General features: G+C 45.2%; 1 protein-coding gene and 1 non-coding gene across 4 annotated transcripts in view; one reads left to right on the top strand and one right to left on the bottom strand.

Annotated features, from left to right (window-relative positions):
- Positions 1-19721, bottom strand: part of cdk16 (cyclin dependent kinase 16) — a 33268-nt gene extending 13547 nt beyond the window's left edge. The window contains exons 1-17 of one of the 3 annotated variants that reach the window (XM_064956436.1): positions 19553-19721; positions 19267-19414; positions 14197-14419; positions 10209-10385; positions 7898-8031; positions 7640-7765; positions 6264-6320; positions 5953-6067; positions 5607-5701; positions 5375-5437; positions 3382-3505; positions 2995-3115; positions 2782-2879; positions 2502-2607; positions 2359-2401; positions 2128-2218; positions 1942-2019 (exon numbers count right to left, since the gene is read on the bottom strand). In XM_064956436.1, coding sequence (XP_064812508.1) covers positions 1942-2019; positions 2128-2218; positions 2359-2401; positions 2502-2607; positions 2782-2879; positions 2995-3115; positions 3382-3505; positions 5375-5437; positions 5607-5701; positions 5953-6067; positions 6264-6320; positions 7640-7765; positions 7898-8031; positions 10209-10385; positions 14197-14317 — 1549 coding nt within the window. In that variant the 5' untranslated portion in view covers positions 14318-14419; positions 19267-19414; positions 19553-19721. Of the gene's footprint in view, positions 1-1789; positions 1829-1941; positions 2020-2127; positions 2219-2358; positions 2402-2501; positions 2608-2781; positions 2880-2994; positions 3116-3381; positions 3506-5374; positions 5438-5606; positions 5702-5952; positions 6068-6263; positions 6321-7639; positions 7766-7897; positions 8032-10208; positions 10386-14196; positions 14420-19266; positions 19523-19552 lie in introns of those variants that run through there. The other 2 variants (XM_064956438.1, XM_064956437.1) reach the window with 2 other exon arrangements.
- On the top strand, positions 11878-11953 carry trnaa-ugc (transfer RNA alanine (anticodon UGC)). Its single transcript has one exon. It is a non-coding gene; the product is annotated as a tRNA-Ala (tRNA).
- Positions 19722-24064: the final 4343 nt, after the last annotated feature.

Genomic DNA, 24064 nt, shown 5'->3' with positions numbered 1-24064 from the left:
ACCAGGTCTGAGCTGGGCTGACTACAACGCACCAGGTCTGAGCTGGGCTGACTACAACGCACCAGGTCTGAGCTGGGCTGACTACAACGCACCAGGTCTGAGCTGGGCTGACTACAACGCATAATGACCAGGTCTGAGCTGGGCTGACTACAACGCATAATGACCAGGTCTGAGCTGGGCTGACTACAACATATAATGACCAGGTCTGAGCTGGGCTGACTACAACGTATAATGACCAGGTCTGAGCTGGGCTGACTACAACGTATAATGACCAGGTCTGAGCTGGGCTGACTACAACGTATAATGACCAGGTCTGAGCTGGGCTGACTACAACGTATAATGACCAGGTCTGAGCTGGGCTGACTACAACATATAATGACCAGGTCTGAGCTGGGCTGACTACAACGCATAATGACCAGGTCTGAGCTGGGCTGACTACAACATATAATGACCAGGTCTGAGCTGGGCTGACTACAACATATAATGACCAGGTCTGAGCTGGGCTGACTACAACATATAATGACCAGGTCTGAGCTGGGCTGACTACAACGTATAATGACCAGGTCTGAGCTGGGCTGACTACAACATATAATGACCAGGTCTGAGCTGGGCTGACTCCAACGCACCAGGTCTGAGCTGGGCTGACTACAACGCACCAGGTCTGAGCTGGGCTGACTACAACATATAATGACCAGGTCTGAGCTGGGCTGACTACAACATATAATGACCAGGTCTGAGCTGGGCTGACTACAACATATAATGACCAGGTCTGAGCTGGGCTGACTACAACATATAATGACCAGGTCTGAGCTGGGCTGACTACAACATATAATGACCAGGTCTGAGCTGGGCTGACTACAACGCACCAGGTCTGAGCTGGGCTGACTACAACGCACCAGGTCTGAGCTGGGCTGACTACAACGTATAATGACCAGGGGACTGAATGCCCCTGAGTCAGAGCTGAGGGCAAGCATGTTTTCAACAAATCAAACACAACCAGGAAGAACAGGGGAACAACCAGAAACAGCTATTTTAGCAAATAAAACCTATAACCATTCAGAGGTGGAGTACTGTGCACTAGCCCTGTTGGTGTGATGTGACTTGGTGTTTGTTCGAGGATAGTCTTGTAGTCAAGGTGCTGTTTAGTGATGCATGCTGTTTGTGTTCATTTCTAACAAACGTCTGAGGCTATGTTCATGAGCCCCAAAATAAATTGGCATAAAAAAAGCTTGCCTAGCATACTTAAATATCTGAGAGCACTGCTCTTACTACTCCTTTCTTTACATTATTGTGTATGAGTGTGTATTACAATGAACAGTGGGAATTTCCATTGAAAGTGAAGACCACCTAACGTGCTCTGTACGGATGTACACATGTAAATAAATGTCAAGTATTGTGTAAAGTAGTCTTGACATAATGTAAAGTAGTCTTGACATAATGTAAAGTAGTCTTGACATAATGTAAAGTAGTCTTGACATAATGTAAAGCAGTCTTGACATAATGTAAAGCAGTCTTGACATAATGTAAAGTAGTCTTGACATAATGTAAAGTAGTCTTGACATAATGTAAAGTAGTCTTGACATAATGTAAAGTTCTCAATATAATGTAATGTACTCTTGACATACAATATTCTTCTAGCCTCAAAATCTAAGGAGGTGTTTTGAGAATGGTTACATATTCCTTGTTAAAAGCCATGGGATGATGGACTGACACATTGAAGTGCATCAGAGGGGAAAGGGGGGGGTGGTTCGCGGCCTCCTCATGAGAGAAGGAAGCGAACTGAATATACCTAAGGTGTGCCGGAACCTTAGGCATCCCTGTACGAGCTCTGGAACACAGTGATGTAGCCATTAAGTTTACATTTTGTACAAGGAAGTTGGGACATTAAAATAAGACATTTCATTTATGGGATGAAATACAACTGTAAAGAGAGGAACTTACCTGAGTCAGACAAGGAGCTGCTTCTACAGCCGGGCTCCTTCTCCAGCTGAATGTCTTGAAGTGAAAATATTGATGTAGCTAGGAGAGGATAAGTTCATATTATACAATTATTTACCAATGACATGACACTACACTGCTGTTAATGATGTGTGTGAGTCATGTGTGGAGGAGTGAAGGCCAACTCACTGTCAGGCAGTGTGATGACTCGGTCTCCCAGACTGTGGAAGTATAGATGCCTCATGGCGGCCTCTGCTGAGATGCGCTTCTTTCCCTCAAACTGAAACACAGACGGACACACAGCTTCACTCTACTGTCGCTCATGGCAACGAACACCTCCAGGACGATCAGAAAGATTATCTAAAAAGGTGAGATGGGAGTTTGTCAATGACGATGATGTTGCCACAGGGGTGGTCTCACCTGCAGCAGTTTGGACAGCAGTTCCACTCCTTCATTGTCCAGTCTAGGAATAAACAACAAATATACAATAAATTAAAGTAACTCTCATTGAACGAGCAGGTCTAACGTGTCATAAACAGTCACAGTGCCGAGCACTGCATCACCTTGGTGTGTGATTCCGTAGACAGTCGGCTCTGTACCGGGGGTAGTTGTATGAGATGAATTCCTCATTGGAGGTGATTCCAGGCCAGGATGTCTCATTGGGTGTACCTGGAGCAGACACAAACAAGTGCTTCAACTCTCAAGACATTGAAAAGGAAGGGATGTTTTATATCCTTAGCCATCTCAATGGTGCCAAAAGCCATTTCTCCCCGTCTCCTCTCCTTCAAAAGGGCAGGGCCACACCATGGACCAAGTTGGGCAGTGACGGGGGTACAGTCTCACCTAGCAGTTTAAAGATGAAGTGCAGCTCCTCCTCCACTGTGGAACCAGGAAACAGGGGGCGGCCTGTAGACATCTCATAGAAGATACAACCCACTCCCCTACAGAGTCATAATATAGCGTTACTATAACAACTTCACTGACATTTTAGAACAGAATGTTCTAACGAAACATCAATATCAACCCGATTGGCTAAGACCAATAGTTTATTCTTACCACATATCTATCTGCGTTGAGTAGTCAGTGCTTCCTAGGAGGATGTCTGGGGGACGGTACCATAGCGTCACCACCTCGTTGGAGTATGTCTTGGTGGGAATGGACTTAGCCCGGGCCAGGCCTGAGACAAAACATTTGAAAGTAGCTTAACATTTTTACATGACAGTTTGTGGGAGAGGCTCTTGGGGCATATTGGCTTATTACACCGGCAAAACTCTGTCATAATACCAACAAAAAAATGGATGTCCTTTTTTTCTGAACACATTGTTTCGTCGTTACTCTCAATTATTGAGAACGTTAAACTGAAGCACTACAGATAACACTCTGGTTCCACAGAGACTTCTGAGGTGTGGTGATAAGACTGTCTGTACAGTTGGAGGTACTGACCAAAGTCAGCCAGTTTGAGCTCTCCGCGGTCGTTGATGAGCAGGTTCTGGGGTTTGAGGTCTCTGTGGAGGACTTTGCGGCGGTGGCAGTAGTTGAGGCCGCGCAGCAGCTGGAACAGGAAGAGCTGAGGAGGAGAGGCACAGTAACAGACATGAGATAAGAAGTCTGCAAAGACATGACAATACCACAGACCACCCAGAGACACAGGGACACCCAGAGACACAGGGACACAGGGACACACTGAGACACAGGGACACACTGAGACACAGGGACAACCTGAGACACAGGGACAACCTGAGACACAGGGACAACCTGAGACACAGGGACAACCTGAGACACAGGGACACAGGGACAACCTGAGACACAGGGACAACCTGAGACACAGGGACACACTGAGACACAGGGACACACAGACACACTGAGACACACTGAGACACAGGGACACACTGAGACACAGGAACACACTGAGACACAGGGACACACAGGGACACCCAGAGACACAGGGACACCCAGAGACACAGGGACACCCAGAGACACAGGGACACACTGAGACTCAGGGACACACTGAGACACACTGAGACACACTGAGACACACTGAGACACACTGAGACACACTGAGACATGAGAGGTATACTGTAGCTGAGAGGTATACTGTAGATGAGAGGTATACTGTAGGTGAGAGGTATACTGTAGGTGAGAGGTATACTGTAGGTGAGAGGTATACTGTAGGTGAGAGGTATACTGTAGGTGAGAGAGCCATAGGGACACACTGAGACATGAGAGGTATACTGTAGGTGAGAGGTATACTGTAGGTGAGAGGTATACTGTAGGTGAGAGAGCCATAGGGACACACTGAGACATGAGAGGTATACTGTAGGTGAGAGGTATACTGTAGGTGAGAGGTATACTGTAGGTGAGAGGTATACTGTAGGTGAGAGAGACACAGGGACACACTGAGACACAGGGACACACTCAGACATGAGAGGTATACTGTAGGTGAGAGGTATACTGTAGGTGAGAGGTATACTGTAGGTGAGAGGTATACTGTAGGTGAGAGAGCCATAGGGAGACACTGAGACATGAGAGGTATACTGTAGGTGAGAGGTATACTGTAGGTGAGAGGTATACTGTAGGTGAGAGGTATACTGTAGGTGAGAGGTATACTGTAGGTGAGAGAGACACAGGGACACACTGAGACACAGGGACACACTCAGACATGAGAGGTATACTGTAGGTGAGAGGTATACTGTAGGTGAGAGGTATACTGTAGGTGAGAGGTATACTGTAGGTGAGAGAGCCATAGGGACACACTCAGACATGAGGTATACTGTAGGTGAGAGGTATACTGTAGGTGAGAGGTATACTGTAGGTGAGAGGTATACTGTAGGTGAGAGAGCCATAGGGAGACACTGAGACATGAGAGGTATACTGTAGGTGAGAGGTATACTGTAGGTGAGAGGTATACTGTAGGTGAGAGGTATACTGTAGGTGAGAGGTATACTGTCGGTGAGAGACCCATAGGGAGACACTCAGACATGAGAGGTATACTGTAGGTGAGAGGTATACTGTAGGTGAGAGGTATACTGTAGGTGAGAGAGCCATAGGGACACACTCAGACATGAGGTATACTGTAGGTGAGAGGTATACTGTAGGTGAGAGGTATACTGTAGGTGAGAGGTATACTGTAGGTGAGAGAGCCATAGGGACACACTCAGACATGAGGTATACTGTAGGTGAGAGGTATACTGTAGGTGAGAGGTATACTGTAGGTGAGAGAGACACTGGGAAACAATGTGCAAAGACAAAAGACACCAGTGAAGACCCTACTAATCACTAACTACACATTTAAAAACTATTGGCACCGTGCCATTTCATCTACTGTTGAGTAGATGTACACATCGGACTGGAATGATAGAATTCCGTTTTATGATACATGCTCAAGAATGTAAGGGAAATCATGTATCAAGGTACTGTAGGCTGATGAGTGCCTCACCTTCACATTGTGCATGTGGATAGAGTTGCCACAGTCCTCCAGATACTGCTTAAGGTCTTTATCCTGCGTGACAAATCACAAATCATTTACACAACTTTGACACTGGCACAAACAAATTCATTTTGGATTTGTTTTCATTCAAAATGTAAGGAGTCGACAGATGAACAGCGTGTGTGACGCGCTGTCAGATGCTCTTGTGCTTCTCCTCCTTCCTGTGTGGACGATGACTCACCAGGTACTCAAAGACCAGTGTGAGAGACTTCTGCGTGTGGATGATGTCATGGAGGGTCACTATGTTCGCGTGTTTCAGATCCTTCAGCAGAGACACTGGGGGAGAGAGATAACCAACGCATGATTTAAAAAAAATACTTATACAGCATGCCTCAACTCTTTCCATATCAGAGGTCAGCAGTAGCAACTGTGGTTGACTGAGGTCAATCCTGGAAATAGCCAGTGCTCCCTTGGCTTGCTCTGGTTTCCACTTTCCAACCTGTTGGGTTTTATTTTTAGCTGGAGGCCCAGGCTCAGGCCCACCCGACTATGCCCAGTGCCCACCCTGTGGTGGTGTGGCGTCCCACCTTCTCTGATGGCAGTGCAGGGAGCCCCCTCCTCATGCTCCAATCGGATCTCTTTCAGAGCCACCAGGTTGTCAGTCAGCTTGCTGCGCCCTTTGTATACCGTGGCATAGGTTCCCTGGGAGAGAGATAATACTTACATACAGACTACAGTAGGAGCACATCATAAAAGCAGTGCATACAGTACATGTGAACAGTAGCAGAAGCAAACCTCAACACTGCCAGGACAAATGTTTGGCAGCAGAGGTTAAGAGCAAATAAACAATGACTAAGGGGTAGGGTAATGTCAATGTATATGTTTGTAAACAGCATACCTCTCCTAGCTTATCCAGCTTCACATAGGTCTCCAGCTTCCCAAAGCCAATCTCGGACTGAGAGAAAAAACACATTGTATCTTTAGTGGATTCTAGAAGTCTTACCACATGTAAAATCACAGAATGAGAACATGCTTTGTTATTCACAAATATGACAGACAGACAGACTCCAGAACATTGTTACAAACTACGAGACTGGCTTTATCCAGGAAGATGAACTACGAGACTGGCTTTATCCAGGAAGATGAACTACAAGACTGGCTTTATCCAGGAAGATGAACTACAAGACTGGCTTTATCCAGGAAGATGAACTACAAGACTGGCTTTATCCAGGAAGATGAACTACGAGACTGGCTTTATCCAGGAAGATGATACAAAGAAGGTCAATCTCATCAGGACACATGCAACCACTTCTGTTGAGATGTTTGGCAGTGAATGTGTAAGCTCTGACCTTGAATAAATATAATGAAAGAAAATGGTGGAGGAACAGTATAGCAAGGCATAACCGCAAGGGAGAACAAAATTGTAGTGCACATGAAAATACAATAACTAAAATGCAAGAGGGAGAGTCTTAAGAGCTCAACACACAGGGACAAGACAGCTCATGAAAAAAGCATGGGCCAGACAGAGTGAGCATGAGGACATAGAGGACGAGGAGGACAGAGAGGGCAGTAACCTACCAGGGAGACATAGAGGAGGACAGAGAGGGCAGTAACCTACCAGGGAGACATAGAGGAGGACAGAGAGGGCAGTAACCTACCAGGGAGACATAGAGGAGGACAGAGAGGGCAGTAACCTACCAGGGAGACATAGAGGAGGACAGAGAGGGCAGTAACCTACCAGGGAGACATAGAGGAGGACAGAGAGGGCAGTAACCTACCAGGGAGACATAGAGGAGGACAGAGAGGGAAGTAACCTACCAGGGAGACATAGAGGAGGACAGAGAGGGAGGGGGCAGTAACCTACCAGGGAGACATAGAGGAGGACAGAGAGGGAGGGGGCAGTAACCTACCAGGGAGACATAGAGGAGGACAGAGAGGGAGGGGGCAGTAACCTACCAGGGAGACATAGAGGAGGACAGAGAGGGAGGGGGCAGTAACCTACCAGGGAGACATAGAGGAGGACAGAGAGGGAGGGGGCAGTAACCTACCAGGGAGACATAGAGGAGGACAGAGAGGGAGGGGGCAGTAACCTACCAGGGAGACATAGAGGAGGACAGAGAGGGAGGGGGCAGTAACCTACCAGGGAGACATAGAGGAGGACAGAGAGGGAGGGGGCATTAACCTACCAGGGAGACAGAGGAGGACAGAGAGGGAGGGGGCAGTAACCTACCAGGGAGACAGAGGAGGACAGAGAGGGAGGGGGCAGTAACCTACCAGGGAGACTCTCCTTAGCCTCCGGCTCAGAGGTTTGTCAAAAAGAGGACTGTTCAGACAGAACTTCTCCAGGTAGCCATCTGGGAGACGGATGTCCGCAGGCAAGGACAACCGCTTGTTGATATCCTAACAGAAAAGATAAAAGGTTAGAGGTTGAAGATTAGAAGTTAAAGGTTAGAAGTTAGGATAAAACACCTCATGTGTTACTAGTGTTATAAGAGAGAGTGTGTGAGTCTGTGTGTGTGAGAGTGTGTGTACCTCGGTGGATATCTTGCGTACAGAGTTGTTCCTGAGGCGGACCCTGACAGGACTGTGACCTTCATCAGAAGAGGTGGCCGAGACCTGGTCACTCTCCCCATCAGAGCCGATCTTCACATCTTCATGAACTATCTCTGTACAAACACACAGCAACACTCAACTCCTGGTCCACATGGAAGAGTGCTAGGGTTACCAGCTCTCAATGTCCTATCGCAATCTAACGATCATAATCTTACTACCTTTGACAATAATGTTTTACTCGCCCTGTGTCTGTTAACTTTCATTATACGTTTGCTTTCTGGGAAACGTTTTGGTTCAAAGGCACCAGGAGGGGAGCATGCGGTAACATCACAGTAAGATTTGAGAGGTAAAGCACTTCTTCGCTGATGTCTTATCATTTTGTTTTCTCGCTGTTGTCTCCCACTACAACTATTAGAGGTTTCGCTCACTGTTGTTAACTTGTTATACAGCACTGGTGTGATGTGCTTATCAGCTTTTAAATCTACTCTCCAAATAGTATTCAAATTATGTAATTAACTTAATCGCATACTAGGACAAAAAAACAGGCATATATAGTGTCTTCAGAAAGTATTCATACCCCTTGACTTATTGCACATTTTGTTGCGTTACAGCCTGATTTCAACATGGATTAAATATGAAATGTTTTGCCCATCTACACACAATACCACATAATGACAAAGTGAAATGTTTGCAAATATATTGAAAAATGAAATACAGTATGTAAATTAAATATTTCTGTAAGTAGCCACGCCCCTTTGCTATGACAATCCAAATGGAGCTCAGGTGCATCCTGTTTCTATTGATCATCCTTGAGTTTATTCAACATGATTGGAGTCCACCTGAGGTAAATTTAATTGATTGGACATGATTTGGAAAGTAACACACCTGTCTATATAAGGTCCCACAGTTGACAGTGCATGTCAGAGCAGAAACTATACCATGAAGTCCAAGGAATGGCCCATAGATCTCCAAGATAGTATTGTGATGAGGCATATATTGGGGTAGCGGGGTAGCCTAGTGGTTAGAGCGTTGGTTGCAAGTTCGAATCCCCGAGCTGACAAGGTACAAATCTGTCGTTCTGCCCCTGTACAGGCAGTTAACCCACTGTTCCTAGGCAGTCATTGAAAATAAGAATTTGTTCTTAACTGACTTGTCTAGTTAAATAAAAATATCTGGAGAAGGGTATAAAACAACTTGTAGAGTGTTGAAAGTTTCCAAGAGCACAGTGGTCTCCATCATTGGGAAATAATGTAACTACCTAGACCTAGAGCTGGCTGTCTGACCACACTGAGACATTGGGCAAGAAGGGCCTGGGTCAGGGAGATGACCAAGAACCCAATGACCACTCGGACAGAACTACAGAGTTCTTTGGCTGAGACGGGAGAACCTGCCAGAAGGACAAGTCTCTACAGCACTTTAGCAATCTGGGCTTCATGGGAGAGTGACCAGACAGCAGTCACTCCTGAGAAAAGGCACATGACAGCACGCCTGGAGTTTGGAAAAAGGCACATGACAGCACGCCTGGAGTTTGGAAAAAGGCACATGACAGCACGCCTGGAGTTTGCAAAAAGGCACGTGAAAGACAGATCATACGGCAAAAGATGCTGTGATCTGATGAAACAAAAATGTAACTCAACTGAATGCAAAGTGCTATCTAACACCATCCCTACCGTGATGCATGCTGGTGGCAGCGTCATGCTATGGGGATGCTTTTCAGCAGCAGGGACTAGGAGACTGGTATGGATAGAAGAAGCCAAATACAGCCAAATCCTTGATGAGAACCTGCTTCAGAGTATAAACGACCTTAGACAGGGGGTGAAGATTTTACCCAGCCAAAGCCCAGACCTGAATCCCATTGAAAATCTGGAGAAAGACTTGAAGATTGCTGTTCACTGCAGCTCCCCACATAACTTAACAGAACTTGAGAAAATCTGCAAGGAAGAACGGGAGAAAATCCCAGAATCCAGATGTGCGAAACGGATACAGAGTGATATTTCCTTTTCAACACATTTTAAAACATGTTTTCACTATGTCATTATGGGGTATTGTGCGTAGAAAAAATATATACATTTAGACAATTTTGAAATCAGGCTGAAACAAGAAAATGCGGAATAAGTCAAAGGGGTGTGAATACTTTCTGAAGGCTCTGTAAAGTCTATAACATGACCAGTCATAACGACACACCCTTAACATACACACTCACACACTTGTAGCCAGAGGTCACAAACACACTCCCAGAGCAGACACACACACACATTCCCCTTCCCTGTGTGGGCCAAGTGTTTTGTACCCAGGCGTGTGGTGTGGTTGAGATAGGAGCTGAGGCTGCGGCCCAGGCTGTGTGGTCGGCGCAGGGCGGAGCCGTACGACTGGAGCAGGGAGTGCATGCTGAACGAGCCTCCACCACCACTGCCTCGCACTGAACCCCGCAAACTGCCAGTGCCACTGCCCCGCACTGACATGGTCTCTGGGAGAGAGAAGGGTGGGGAGGCAGAGACACAGGGGAGACACACACAGGAGGGAGGAATGGGGTACGGGTGGGAGTCACGAAGGACAATGCAGGTGGAGGTGGTTGTGAGGTGGACGGGGGACACAGGGCACGGCAGGGCATGGTATGATCGGGGACAGGGGTTCAAAGCAAATGAAAGAGGAAACAGATCATGATTGGGATGAAGACAGGACAACAAAAAGGGGGAAGGGGTGTAGAAAGAAAGAAGAGAAAAATAAAACAGAAAAACAAATTAAAGTCATGGATGAAGATGTAGTATTGGGGAGAAAAGTGGAAATGTTACAGAAGTAGGCAGTAACATTTGGTAGAGAAGAACAGAGTAATGGTGGTTAAGATGAGAAGAAACAGGGAAGGAAAGAAGAGAGCCGCTAACTTGAAATTAAAGGATTAACCAAATGAACCGGGGAAACACGTACAAATGTCCATCTTTCAGAGCATGCGATTCACTTTCCAAAAGAGGTTAATACACACTGGAAGACAAAAAAAAAATATGGGGTCAATTGACAAGGAAAACCTTCAGTATTAGTAACAGGGTTACTGAGAAGTTTCTGAGCTGCATGAACTGGTTTCATTGCATTGTACAAGCCAGATGTGGCCCATGCTTACTGCCTCTAATAATCTCTTATGGACACAGTTGATGGTAAATTATATTATGCAACAGCACTTTATTCATTACTTCACAAATTAATTTTTCATTCTAAACAGTTTTTCAATGTATTTTTTTAATTCAAAATGTTGACTGGTTTTATTGCACAAATTCTTAAGTTTTTTTCCCACCAGGGAGTCAAGTTGAGGAGAATAGACTGAAGTTGTTTCATTGAAACCTCCTGAGACAGCATCAATACAGCCAGTATTAGAACACAGAGAGCCATGCTGGAAGAGACATGCGTCGGATTAAATTAAGAATAGCAAGCAGGAACCAGAAGCACCGTTATCACACAAACACCCACCCCATCATCACCAGATCCTTCAGGGTGGAGCCATATAGGATTTGGAAAGGTGTAGCTATGGCCTATTTTGTGTGTGAATCTGTGGGTGCGTTCGCAAATTCACTCTGGCTATAGCTACTCCAATTTCAGAGCACTCTCGTCTGAGTGTGCCAGAGCGCAGAATAACTGATGCATTTACGAGCGCACTAAGCACTCCAGATTGAATTTAGGAACACCCACTGTGGAGTGATGGTAAGGTAAGACCTACCACTACCCTAAACCATGTATCCCAAGTAGCAGAGAAGCCATAAAAGGGTGTAATGTTTGCACTGCAGAGCTTTGCACAAGAGTGACACTACTCTGTTGCATGTACAGTACTCCCACAAATGATACTGAGTCATCATTGGTTTCAGGTCACCCAGTCATGTGTGGCATGCTTGTATAAGAAAGAAAGAAAATGTAACCTTTTCCAGCAGACCTAATTGAAATATGTATGAGTACATATTTCAGGGGTCCTGTGGGGTCCTGTGTGGCTCAGTCGGTAGAGCATGGCGCTTGCAACGCCAAGTGTCGTGGGTTCGATTCCCGCTGGGACCACCCATATGTAAAAGTAGTGGCCCCAGCCGACTTGTAAGTCGCTTTGGACAAAAGCGTCTGCTAAATGGGATATATATGATATATATAGTACAGCTGTAAACATTTGGAGATGACACAATATGTCTCTGGTAAGAAAACAGTTGAATCAGTAAATTTGAAAGCTTTTCATCGCACCATTTTGGTTTTTCATATCACCATTATAAGAAGGATAAAATAACTCCGCCTTGAGCATAAAGATGGTCCAAACTAAACTAAATATTCTGCACATTGAACTACAAAGCTGTCTGCAGTTTCACTTGTTATTACTTCTTTGACAATGAGGCCTAATTGGTCAAAGATACTGCCATATTAGTTGTTGCAGTATAATAATTCAGGGGTGAAGTATCCTACAGTTGTATTGTATAGGTAACTTGGTAGGGGTCAGCCTATACTGGAGTCATTGTATAGGTAACTTGGTAGGGGTCAGTCTATACTGGAGTCATTGTATTGTATAGGTAACTTGGTAGAGGTCAGCCTATACTGGAGTCATTGTATTGTATAGGTAACTTGGTAGGGGTCAGCCTATACTGGAGTCATTGTATAGGTAACTTGGTAGGGGTCAGTCTATACTGGAGTCATTGTATTGGATAGGTAACTTGGTAGAGGTCAGCCTATACTGGAGTCATTGTATAGGTAACTTGGTAGGGGTCAGCCTATACTGGAGTCATTGTATAGGTAACTTGGTAGGGGTCAGTCTATACTGGAGTCATTGTATTGTATAGGTAACTTGGTAGAGGTCAGCCTATACTGGAGTCATTGTATTGTATAGGTGCAGTGGGGCAAAAAAGTATTTAGTCAGCCACCAATTGTGCAAGTTCTCCCACTTAAAAAGATGAGGCCTGTAATTTTCATCATAGGTACACTTCAACTATGACAGACAAAATGAGAGAAAAGAATCCAGAAAATCACATTGTAGGATTTTTAGTGAATTTATTTGCAAATTATGGTGGAAAATAAGTATTTGGTCAATAACAACAGTATTTGGTCAATACCCTTTGTTGGCAATGACAGAGGTCAAACGTTTTCTGTAAGTCTTCACAAGGTTTTCACACACTGTTGCTGGTATTTTGGCCCATTCCTCCATGCATATCTCCTCTAGAGCAGTGATGTTTTGGGGCTGTTGCTGGGCAACACGGACTTTCAACTATGGGGTTGAAATCTGGAGACTGGCTCGGCCACTCCAGGACCTTGAAATGCTTCTTACGAAGCCACTCCTTCATTGCCCGGGCGGTGTGTTTGGGATCATTGTGTCATGCTGAAAGATCCAGTCACGTTTCATCTTCAATGCCCTAGCTGATGGTAGGCCTTGTTACTTTGGTCCCAGCTCTCTGCAGGTCATTCACTAGGTCCCCGCGTGTGGTTCTGGGATTTTTGCTCACCATTCTTGTGATCATTTTGACCCCACGGGGTGAGATCTTGCGTGGAGCCCCAGATCAAGGGAGATTATCAGTGGTCTTGTATGTCTTCCATTTCCTAACAATTATACTGATATCAAGTTAAAACAGGTGCCATTAATACAGGTAACGAGTGGAGGACAGAGGAGCCTCTTAAAGAAGAAGATACAGGTCTGTGAGAGCCAGAAATCTTGCTTGTTTGTAGGTGACCAAATGCTTATTTTCCACCATGATTTGCAAATAAAGTCATGAAAAATCCTACAATGTGATTTTCTGGATTTTTTTTCTCATTTTGTCTGTCATAGTTGAAGTGTACCTATGACGAAAATTACAGGCCTCTCTCGTCTTTTTAAGTGGGAGAACTTGCACAATTGGTGGCTGACTAAATACTTTTTTGCCCCACTGTAACTTGGTAGGGGTCAGCCTCTACTGGAGTCATTGTATAGGTAACTTGGTAGGGCTCAGCCTCTATTGGAGTCATTGTATTGTATAGGTAACTTGGTAGGGGTCAGCCTGTACTGGAGTAATTGTATTGTATAGGTAACTTGGTAGGGGTCAGCCTATACTGGAGTCATTTTATAGGTAACTTGGTAGGGGTCAGCCTATACTGGAGTCATTTTATAGGTAACTTGGTATGGGTCAGCCTCTACTGGAGTCATTGTATAGGTAACTTGGTATGGGTCAGCCTCTACTGGAGTCATTGTATAGGTAACTTGGTATGGGTCAGCCTCTACTGGAGTCATTGTGTTGGTTTGTATCAGCCACTGTACCAGAGTTATTGTGTGTGTTGGTTTGTATCAGCCACTGTACCGGAGTCACTGTGACTGTGCGCTGTGTCCTGAGGGCTGATGGTCTCACTGGTCTTATCCCCACTGTTGCCCCCCCTCAGGGTGAGGGACAGCTGCCGCTTGATCTTCCTCATGCGGTCCATCAGAGGGGGCAGCGGGGGGCGGGATGCGGAGGGTGGGGGGCGAGACGCGGAGGGCGGGGGCCGAGACGCAGAGGGCGGAGGGGTAGCCACAGTTCAAGCTCTCTGAGGGCATAGACAGACACAAGCAAACAAACACATTGTTAAACAGTTGTTAACCTGTCCTGTAGGGGGAACTACTAACAAAGATTGACACATCATATTCATTATCCTCTACAACAGTCAAAGGATGACAGGTCATTCACTCCTCAGTAGTCAAATAAGATAAATGTTTAGGCCTCGAGAAGAGAAGCTGCTTCATTTGGATTAAAAACTGATGAGAACTCAGTGGTTGGATTTGACACTAATGATAGTATTTTGCTATTAAGGGAGCTCTCATCATTCAGACTTTGCCTATACTGGGCAACACACAAAGACTGTATATATGAATGGACAATGCCATTGATCACGTGACACCATTCTTTCCTATGTGAAGATTCATTAGCGCATTGAAGCCATATAAAATCGGTTAAGATAACGATTCATTGAGACATAACATGCACAGTTTGAGCTACTCCTGGAAATGACATTGAGGTTAGCTCAGTGCTGACCCCTCTCATTAAGTAACTCAAGTTGAAGGCTGACCAGGGTACTGCAGGCTTCCATTAGCAACTGAATGATCCTTGTAACTTCTTCTGTGTGTGACAGAAGGAGGACATACATCTAGTGTTTCAGAAGCAATTACTGGTACCATGATGGTCTTAAAAATATATATACAGTACCAGTCAAAAGTTTGGGCACGTGGGCCTCCCGGGTGGCGCAGTGGTTTAAGGGCGCTGTACCGGGAGGTCTGACAATTGGCCCAGCGTCGTCCGGGTTAGGGTGGGCTTGGCCGGTAGGGATATCCTTGACTCATCGCGCACCAGTGACTCCTGTGGCGGGCCGGGCGCAGTGCACGCTGGGTTGGGTTGTGTATCGGAGGACGCATGACTTTCAACCTTTGTCTCTCCCGAGCCCGTATGGGAGTTGTAGCGATGAGACAAGATAGTAGCTACTAAAAACAATTGGATACCATGAAATTGGGAAGAAAAAGGTGTATAATTTTTTATTTAAAAAAAAAATGTTTTAAAAAGTTTGGGCACCTACTCATTCAAGGGTTTTTCGTAATTTTTACTATTTTCTACATTGTAAATAGTGAAAACATACAAACTATGAAATAACACTTGGAATCATGTAACCCAAAAAAAGTGTTAGACTTTGAAATTCTTCAAAGTAGCCACCCTTTGCCTTGAAGGCATTCTCTCCACCAGCTTCACCTGGAATGCTTTTCCAACAGCCTTGAAGGATTTCCCACATATACTGAGCACTTGTTTGCAGCTTTTCCTTTCCTCTGCGATCCCACTCATCCCAATTTGGTTGAGATTGGGTGATTGTGGAGGCCAGGTGATTGTGGAGGCCAGGTGATTGTGGAGGCCAGGTGATTGTGGAGGCCAGGTGATTGTGAAGGGCAGGTGATCTGATGCAGCACCATCACTCTTCTTCTTGGTCAAATAACCCTTACACAGCCTGGAGGTGTGTTTTGGGTCATTGTCCTGTTGAAAATCAAATGATAGTCCCACTAAGCACAAACCAGAAGGGATGGTATCGCTGCAGAATGCTGTGGTAGCCATGCTGGTTAAGTGTGCCTTGAATTATAAATACATCACAGACAGTATCACCAGCAAGCACCCCCACACCTCCTCCTTCATGCTTCACGGTGGGAACCACGTATGCGGAGATCATCCGTTAACCTACTCATCACCTCACAAAGACACGGCGGTTGGAACCAAAAATATAACATTTGGAATCATCAGATGAAAGGACAGATTTCCACAGGTCTAATGTACATTGCTTGTCTTTCTTGGCCCAAGCAAGTCTCTTCTTATTGGTGTCCTTTAGTAATGGTTTTTTTGCAGCAATTCGACCGACACAGGAAAGGAAGACCTGATTCACATAGTCTCAATGAACAGTTGATATTGAGGTGTGTCTGTTAGTATTTATTTGGGCTGCAATCTGAGGTGCAGTTAAACTCTAACTTATCCTCTGAAGCAGATAATTCTGGGTCTTCCTTTCCTGTGACGGTCCTCATGAGAGCCAGTTTCATCATAGCGCTTAATGGTTTTTGCGACTGCACTTGAAGAAACTTTCAAAGTTCTGATGGACGGTTGTTTCTCTTTGCTTATTTGAGCTGTTCTTGCCATAATATGGACTTGGTCTTTTACCAGATAGGGCTGTCTTCTATATACCACCTTTACCTTGTCACAACACAACTGATTGGCTCAAACGCATTAAGAAAGAAATTCCACAAACTAACAAGGTACACCTGTTAATTGAAATGCATTCCAGGTGACTACCTCATGAAGCTGGTTGAGAGAATGCCAAGAGTGTGCAAAGCTGTCAGCAAGGCAAAGGGTGGCTACTTTGAAGAATCTCAAATATAAAATAAATGTTGATTTGTTTAACACTTATTTGGTTACTACATGATTTCATATGTGTTCTTTCATAGATGTGATGTGTTCACTATTATTCTACAATGTAGAAAATAGTAAAAATAAAGAAAGACCCTTGAATGAGAAGGTGTCCAAACTTTTGCCTGGTACTGTATATTTAAACAAAGACTGACATTTTTTCATTCACTATAATGGAGAATCTTGTTTTCTGCTAACAATGCCTGCAGAACCGCGGTCGGACTTAAACTTCCCTGGCTTCAATAAGAAGGGGCAGTCGTTCTCCCCTGGCATCACAGCACATGTATTGATTTTACTCTGCATTGCAATACAAAGCAAACCACTAGAAAACAGACATGTTCAATGACCTTGAAAACTACATCTCAACTTATCTTTCAAATAGTACTGAAAAAGCAAATACTAAATACCAATGGGAAAAAAATAGCAGTTAGTCTCTTGAGCATCTGGGAGATATTCAGGACTGGGCCGACTACTAAAGTTGTGCCAAACCTCCAGAAGCCCATGTTTTTGCCTTGTGACTAATGACTCAATTTGGCACGACGATGCCCAACAGTTTCAGCTCCAAAGCTTCTCTTCTGAAGGCTAGACGCTTGGTGACCCATTAAATTGCATATTGGCCTAAAAAGGGACTTCTTCTGTATGCACTCTGAACGCTGTCCATCCGAAGAAAATGGGCACTTCTAGGCTATCTTGTGACAGTTGTATTAGTGCTGTAGACTTTGGAGGCATGGGGTGAGCATGAGGGCGGACAGGGTAATCTTATGGGGCTTAGATAGCCCTGGTGTAAGAATTTCTTTGTTTATACTAAGACCCTGAGGTATGTTGAGAATGTCATCATTATCTCAACAATCTAAAGTGGTTCTACTGTTGTTGGAAAGGCTATTGGGTATGTCGCTGACTGACCATTAGCTAAACTAAGTCATATTTTTCACAAAGGATTCACAGAGAAAACATTTGAAATAGTTGGAATACTTTGGATGGTGAGAGTGGAGTAAGGTTCCCCTCCTCTGGCATCCATTGCAGGGAAATCTAGAAGTGAAATCATAGATGAAGACACTCCAAAGAGGTATTTGATTTTAAGAGGCTATTTACTTTGTGTTTGAAACATTAAACTTAACTTGTCCTGTGCAGTTAGGCTAAATGTAAAATAAAACCAAGTGCCTGTCTGAATAATTCTCAGAAATCATTTTTAGGCAAGCCTGGCCTTAATAATAATGATGATAAGAATAAAATGGGATCTAGCGCTATTCAAGGACCCAAAGTCGCTTTACAATTGTAGAAATAAAACAAAAAAACAAAAACACAGCACGAGCACAGAAACTGGCCAGGTGCACTGGCATCCTCTCAGATAGGTCTAGTTGTCCCTATGTGTCTGTGTTCACATTCTTTTAAAACGGGTGCATCATGAACCTTGTTGACATGGAGCAGTGTGACCATGAGAATCTGACAGTGCTGCCTGCCCGCCTATGCGAATCCGACAGGGCTGCCTGCCTGCCTGGTACTGATGGGACAGCTCAACATCAAGATGACGTTTTGAAGGCAATGCCCAGGTTGTCAACAGCAGGTGACGAGCACCCTGGAGGTTTGTGGCTGCAGTTAATCAACAACATAGCAGCTAGTCGTGCATCCTTAGCTCATATGTAACCGGGGTAATCATGACAAAAACAAGCAAGACATTAGAAATTGCATGCAAGCAGGCAAATTAGCTATTCACACAGTGTAGAGGGTCTCCCCAATGGCATCCCAAAAGACCCTTAAGTTTGCTGGGTTCCCAACTGACAAAAACTAAACAAACTGACTATAGCTAGCTGACCAGGATAGGAACATACCCGGTAGCGTTACGTCCATCACATTATGTACGCACGATTCATTTTGAAGGGATATCCTAAATAAGGATTTGTGACCTAGCTTTAGCTGGTTAAGCTGTTTAGCTTTATGAGGTTTCGTAGCTATAATGCAAGAATCATTCAGCTAATGTGTGCAATAGAAACCAATGGTACACGACAGAAAAGTAATCGCCGTTAACAAGTTAATAAATGATCTAGTTAGTTAGCGATAGCTATCAAGCTAGCGTCAGTGGCTGCGCACAGCTCGGCCCTTCCTAGCTAAACTCCAGCTAGCTCGCAACATGTTTCATTTACGCATGATTATGCATTGGAATGAAAGCGATTCAAAGTCTACGAATGATTAGAAAGCAGTGATCACGGACATGCCATTTGGACATGTTTTATTCTTCAACAAAGACAATGTTGAATTATTGTAATACGTGTGATTGAGGAGCTTTAAAAGTGGGAGGTACAGTAAACCGATCTTTTGACATCAACAGTGGTTGCTGCAACAAGCTATCAAGTATTTTCGGCGGAACGTAGCTACTGACAAAAACATTTTTTTTAAATCGTATTCTAGCTAACCAACCCGGTGTAAATACCGTTTTGCGCAACAAGGACAGACTGCTTTGTCGCTTACCCGAGGACGCGAGATCCCGTATGCCCTTGTAATCTTAGCAAAAATATCCCAAAGCCAGTGTGCTCTCCCAATAGTCCTCAGCCATTATTCTGCTGGTTGAGATACAGCACCGGTTCGCCCCTGTCTGACAGCATGCCCTGTTCGCATTCTGAAAAATTGTTCAAACGTTTTAGCAGCTGTTCAGTTCCAAATGCGGAGGGTAGTAGAGCAGCTGCGAATAGATTCTGGAGTCACTCACTCCGGCTGATTGGAGAGGTGGAGATCCGTTAATTACGCATTCGCTTACCAGCCCCAAGTCCGGTCGTGTGACATTCCACAGTGTTTTTATTATGTCCGTTATGTCTGGGTATTTTTAACTAAGTCTCTATCAATGGAAGCTATTCAAAATGTATATAAATTCCTCATATTACCCTAATAGAATAGGAAAAGCTTACAGTGGAATGACCCAAATTCCATTCAACAAGCTAAGACTGTGGACTGTACCATTGCCTTGGCCCATTCAGGGGATATTGAGTGCAGGGGCGCGTTCATCGGGACACAGCGTTTTGGAACATTCAGATCGACATGTGATATATAGAAGAAACATGCTTCTATGGCTTGTAAAAACAAGGACTCATGTCGGCTCTATTAATTTAATTTATGTCTGCAACGTCCGAAAACGTTTGGCAACTGAATGTGGCCCCGGTAAGAACGAGCAAAAACCGTTCTTTGTGAATAGGGGATTGACGTAAATGTTTACATCTGCTGAACTTCTATGTTTTGACCTGTAAAAACGCTAAAAGACGCAGGAAATGGCGTTTCAAATGAGTGTTAAACCTCTGAAGACCTTTTAAATGGTAGTTATAGGTATATATATAGCAGATACAACTGCATTGGATTGTAGCATGCACAATTTCAATGTTGTAAATAAACAAACACTGGAGATAACTGATCAATTCATTATAATGATGTCAATATGGAAGAACTTGTGTGATTGATTGCAAAAATTCCCGGTCAGTGCTATCCGGGAACCTTGGCATGCCTGCCCTAAACACAAACCTTAACCCTTTCCTCATGTGTTTTACGGACATATTCTATCAATCCTTATCCCAGTTTGCTGTTTCCACATGCTTCAAGAGGGTCACCATTATTCCTGTTCCCAAGAAAGCTAAAGTAACTGAGCTAAACGACTACCGCCCCGTAGCACTCACTTCTGTCATCTTGAAGTGCTTTGAGAGACTAGTCTAGGACCATATCACCTCCACCCTACCTGACACCCGAGACCCACTCCAATTTGCTTACCGCCCCAATAGGTCCACAGACGACGCAATCGCAACCACACTGCACACTGCCCTAACCCATCTGGACAAGAGGAATACCTATGTGAGAATGCTGTTCATCGACTACAGCTCAGCATTTAACACCATAGTACCCTCCAAACTCGTCATCAAGCTCGAGATCCTGGGTCTCGACCCCGCCCTGTGCAACTGGGTACTGGACTTCCTGACGGGCCGCCCCCAGGTGGTGAGGGTAGGTAACAACATCTCCACCCCGCTGATCCTCAACACTGGGGCCCCACAAGGGTGCATTCTGAGCCCTCTCCTGTACTCCCTGTTCACCCACGACTGCGCGGCAACGCACGCCTACAACTCAATCATCAAGTTTGCGGACGACACTACAGTGGTAGGCTTGATTACCAACAACGACGAGACGGCCAACAGGAAGGAAGTGAGGGCCCTCAGAGTGTGATGTCAGGAAAATAACCTCACACTCAACGTCAACAAAACAAAGGAGATGATTGTGGACTTCAGGAAACAGCAGAGGGAGCACCCCCCCTATCCACATCAACTGGACAGTAGTGGAGAGGGTAATAAGTTAAGTTCCTCGGCGTACACATCACAGACAAACTGAATTGGTCCACGCACACAGACAGCGTTGTGAAGAAGGCGCAGCAGCGGTAACACAATGAGTGCACGAGTAGTGCAGCGCTCTAAGGCACTGCATCTCAGTGCAAGAGGCATCACTACAGTCCCTGGTTTGAATCCAGGCTGTATCCTAACTGGCTGTGATTGGGAGTCCCATAGGGCGGCACACAATTGGCCCAGCATTGTCCGTGTTTGGCCGGGATAGGCTGTCATTTTAAATAAGAATTTGTTCTTAACTGACTTGCCTGTTTAAATAAAATAAAAATAACATTTTTAAAACAATAAGGAGACTGTATACAAGGGGTACTGGTTCCAGAGTCAATGTGCAGGAGTACAAGGTAATTGAGGTAACATGTGCATGTCGGTATGGGTAAAGTGACTTGGCATAGATAATAAACAGAGAATAGCAGCAGGGTGTGTGTGTTGGAGTGTCAGTGTGTTATGTGTGTGGGTAGAGTCCATTGAGTATACATTGAGCCTGTGCAAGAGAGTCAGTTCAAAAAAGTATTATAATAAAATAAGGGTTCAATGCAAATAGTCCTGGTAGCCATTTGATGAACTGTTCAGCAGTCTTATGGCTTGGGAGTAGAAGCTGTTCAGGAGCCTTTTGGACCTAGACTTGGTGATTCGGTACCGCTTGCCATGCAATAGCAGAGAGAACAGTCTATGACTTCGGTGGCTGGAGTCTTTGACAATTTTTAGGGCCTTCCTCTAACACCGCCTGGTATAGAGGTCTACCCTCTATAGCGCCTTGCGGTTGGATGCCGAGCAGTTGCCATACCAAGCGTTGATGCAACTAGTCAGGATGCTCTCGATGGTGCAGGTTTAGAACTTTTGAGGATCTGAGGTCCATTGCTAAATCCTTTCAGCCTCCAGAGGGGGAATAGCCGTTGTCGTTCTCTCTTCACAACTGTATTGGTGTTTTTGGACCATGATAGGTTCTTAGTGATGTGGACACCAAGGAACTTGAAGTTCTCGAGCTGCTCCACTACAGCCCTGTCGATCTGAATGGGGGTGTGATTGGCCCTCCATTTCCTGAAGTCCACGATTAGCTCCTTGGTCTTGCTCACGTTGAGGGAGAGGTTGTCCTGGCACCACGCTGTCAGGTATCTGACCTCGGTGATCAGGCCTGCCATCGTTGCATTGTTGGCAAACTTAATGATAGGGTTGGAGTCTTGTGTGGTGGATGTGTTGTTTCCTACCATCAGCACATGGGGCGGCCCATCAGGAAGTCCAGGATCCAGTTGCAGAGGGAGGTGTTCAGTCCCAGGGTCCTTAGCTTAGTGATAAGCTTGGAGGGCACTGGTGTGTTGAACGCTGAGCTGTAGTCAAGCATTCTCACGTAGGTGTTCCTTTTGTCCAGGTGGGAAATTGCAGTGTGAAGTGCAATAGAGATTGCTTCATCTGTGTGTAACCGATGTGAAATGGCTAGCTAGTTAGCAGTGGTGCTCGCTAATAGCGTTTCAATCGGTGACGTCACTCGCTTTGAGACCTTGAAGTAGTGGTTCCCCTTGCTCTGCAAGTGCCGCGGCTTTTGTGGAGCGATGGGTAACGATACTCGTGGGTGACTGTTGTTGATGTGTGCAGAGGGTCCCTGGTTCGAGCCCAGGTTGGGGCGAGGAGAGGGACTGAAGCTATACTGTTACATGTGGATCTGTTGGGGTGGAATGTGAATTGGAGTGGGTCCATGTTGTCTGGGATGAGGGTGTTGATGTAAGCCTTTCATGGCAACAGTTGTGAGTGCTACAGGGCGATAGTTACAGGGCGACAGGTTCCCTTGGCGTTCTTGGGCACACGGACTATGGTGGTCTGCTTTAAACATGTAGGTATTAAAGACTGGGTCAGGGAGATGTTGAAAATGTCAGTGAAGAAACTTACCTGCTGGTCAGCTCATGCTCTGAGTATGCATCCTGGTAATCCATCTCCCCCTGCAGCCTTGTGAATGTTAACCTGTTTAAAGGTCTTACTCGCATCGGCTCTGGATGGCATGATCACACAGTTGTCCAGAACAGCTGGTGCACATATGCATGGTTCAGTGTTGCTTGCCTCAAAGCGAGCATTTAGCTCGCTCGTCCGGAACAGCTGGTGCACCTATGCATGGTTCAGTGTTGCTTGCCTCGAAGCGAAGCGACCATTTAGCTGGTCTGGTAGGCTCGCGTCACTGGGCAGCTCATGGCTGGGTTTCCCTTTGTAATCCGTTATAGTTTGCAAGCCTTGCCACATCCGACGATCTTCAGAGCCAGTGTAGTAGGATTCGATCTTAGTCCTGTATTGACACGTTTCCTGTTTGATGGTTCATCGGAGGGCGTTGCAGGATTTTTTATAAGCATCCGGATTAGTTTCCCACTCCTTGATAGCGGCAGCTCTGACCTTTAGCTCAGTGCGGATGTTGCCTGTAATCCATGGCTCTTGGTTGGAATATGTATGTACGATCACTGTGGGGATCATCAAGTCATCAATACACTTATCAATGAAGCCGGGGATTGATGTGGTATATTTCTCAATGCTGTCAGATGAATACCAGACCATATTCCAGTCTGTGCTAGCGAAACATTCCTGTAGCTTAGCATCCGCTTCATTGGACCACTTCTGTATTGGTACTTCCTCTTTTGGTTTTTGCTTGTAAACAGGAATTAGAAGGATAGAGTGATGGTCAAATTTGCCAATTGGAGGGCAAGGGAGAGGGTTGTCTGCATCACTGTGTGTGGAGTAAAGGTGATCTAGAGGTTTTTCCCTCCAGTTGCACATATGACATGCTGGTAGAAATGAGGTAAAACGGATTTCAGTTTTCTTGCATTTAAGTCCCCGGTCACTAGATTAGCATTTTCTTGTTTGCTCATGGCCGTATAATTTCAACTTCAATGGGGTAGGTATGTCCCAAGGATCCCGGATAG

This window comes from Oncorhynchus masou, chromosome 33, assembly GCF_036934945.1.
Source record: "Oncorhynchus masou masou isolate Uvic2021 chromosome 33, UVic_Omas_1.1, whole genome shotgun sequence".
Taxonomy (NCBI): Eukaryota; Metazoa; Chordata; class Actinopteri; order Salmoniformes; family Salmonidae; genus Oncorhynchus; species Oncorhynchus masou.
The sequence above is the reverse complement of the archived record's forward strand: the minus strand, read 5'-3'. Positions and strand labels throughout refer to the sequence as shown.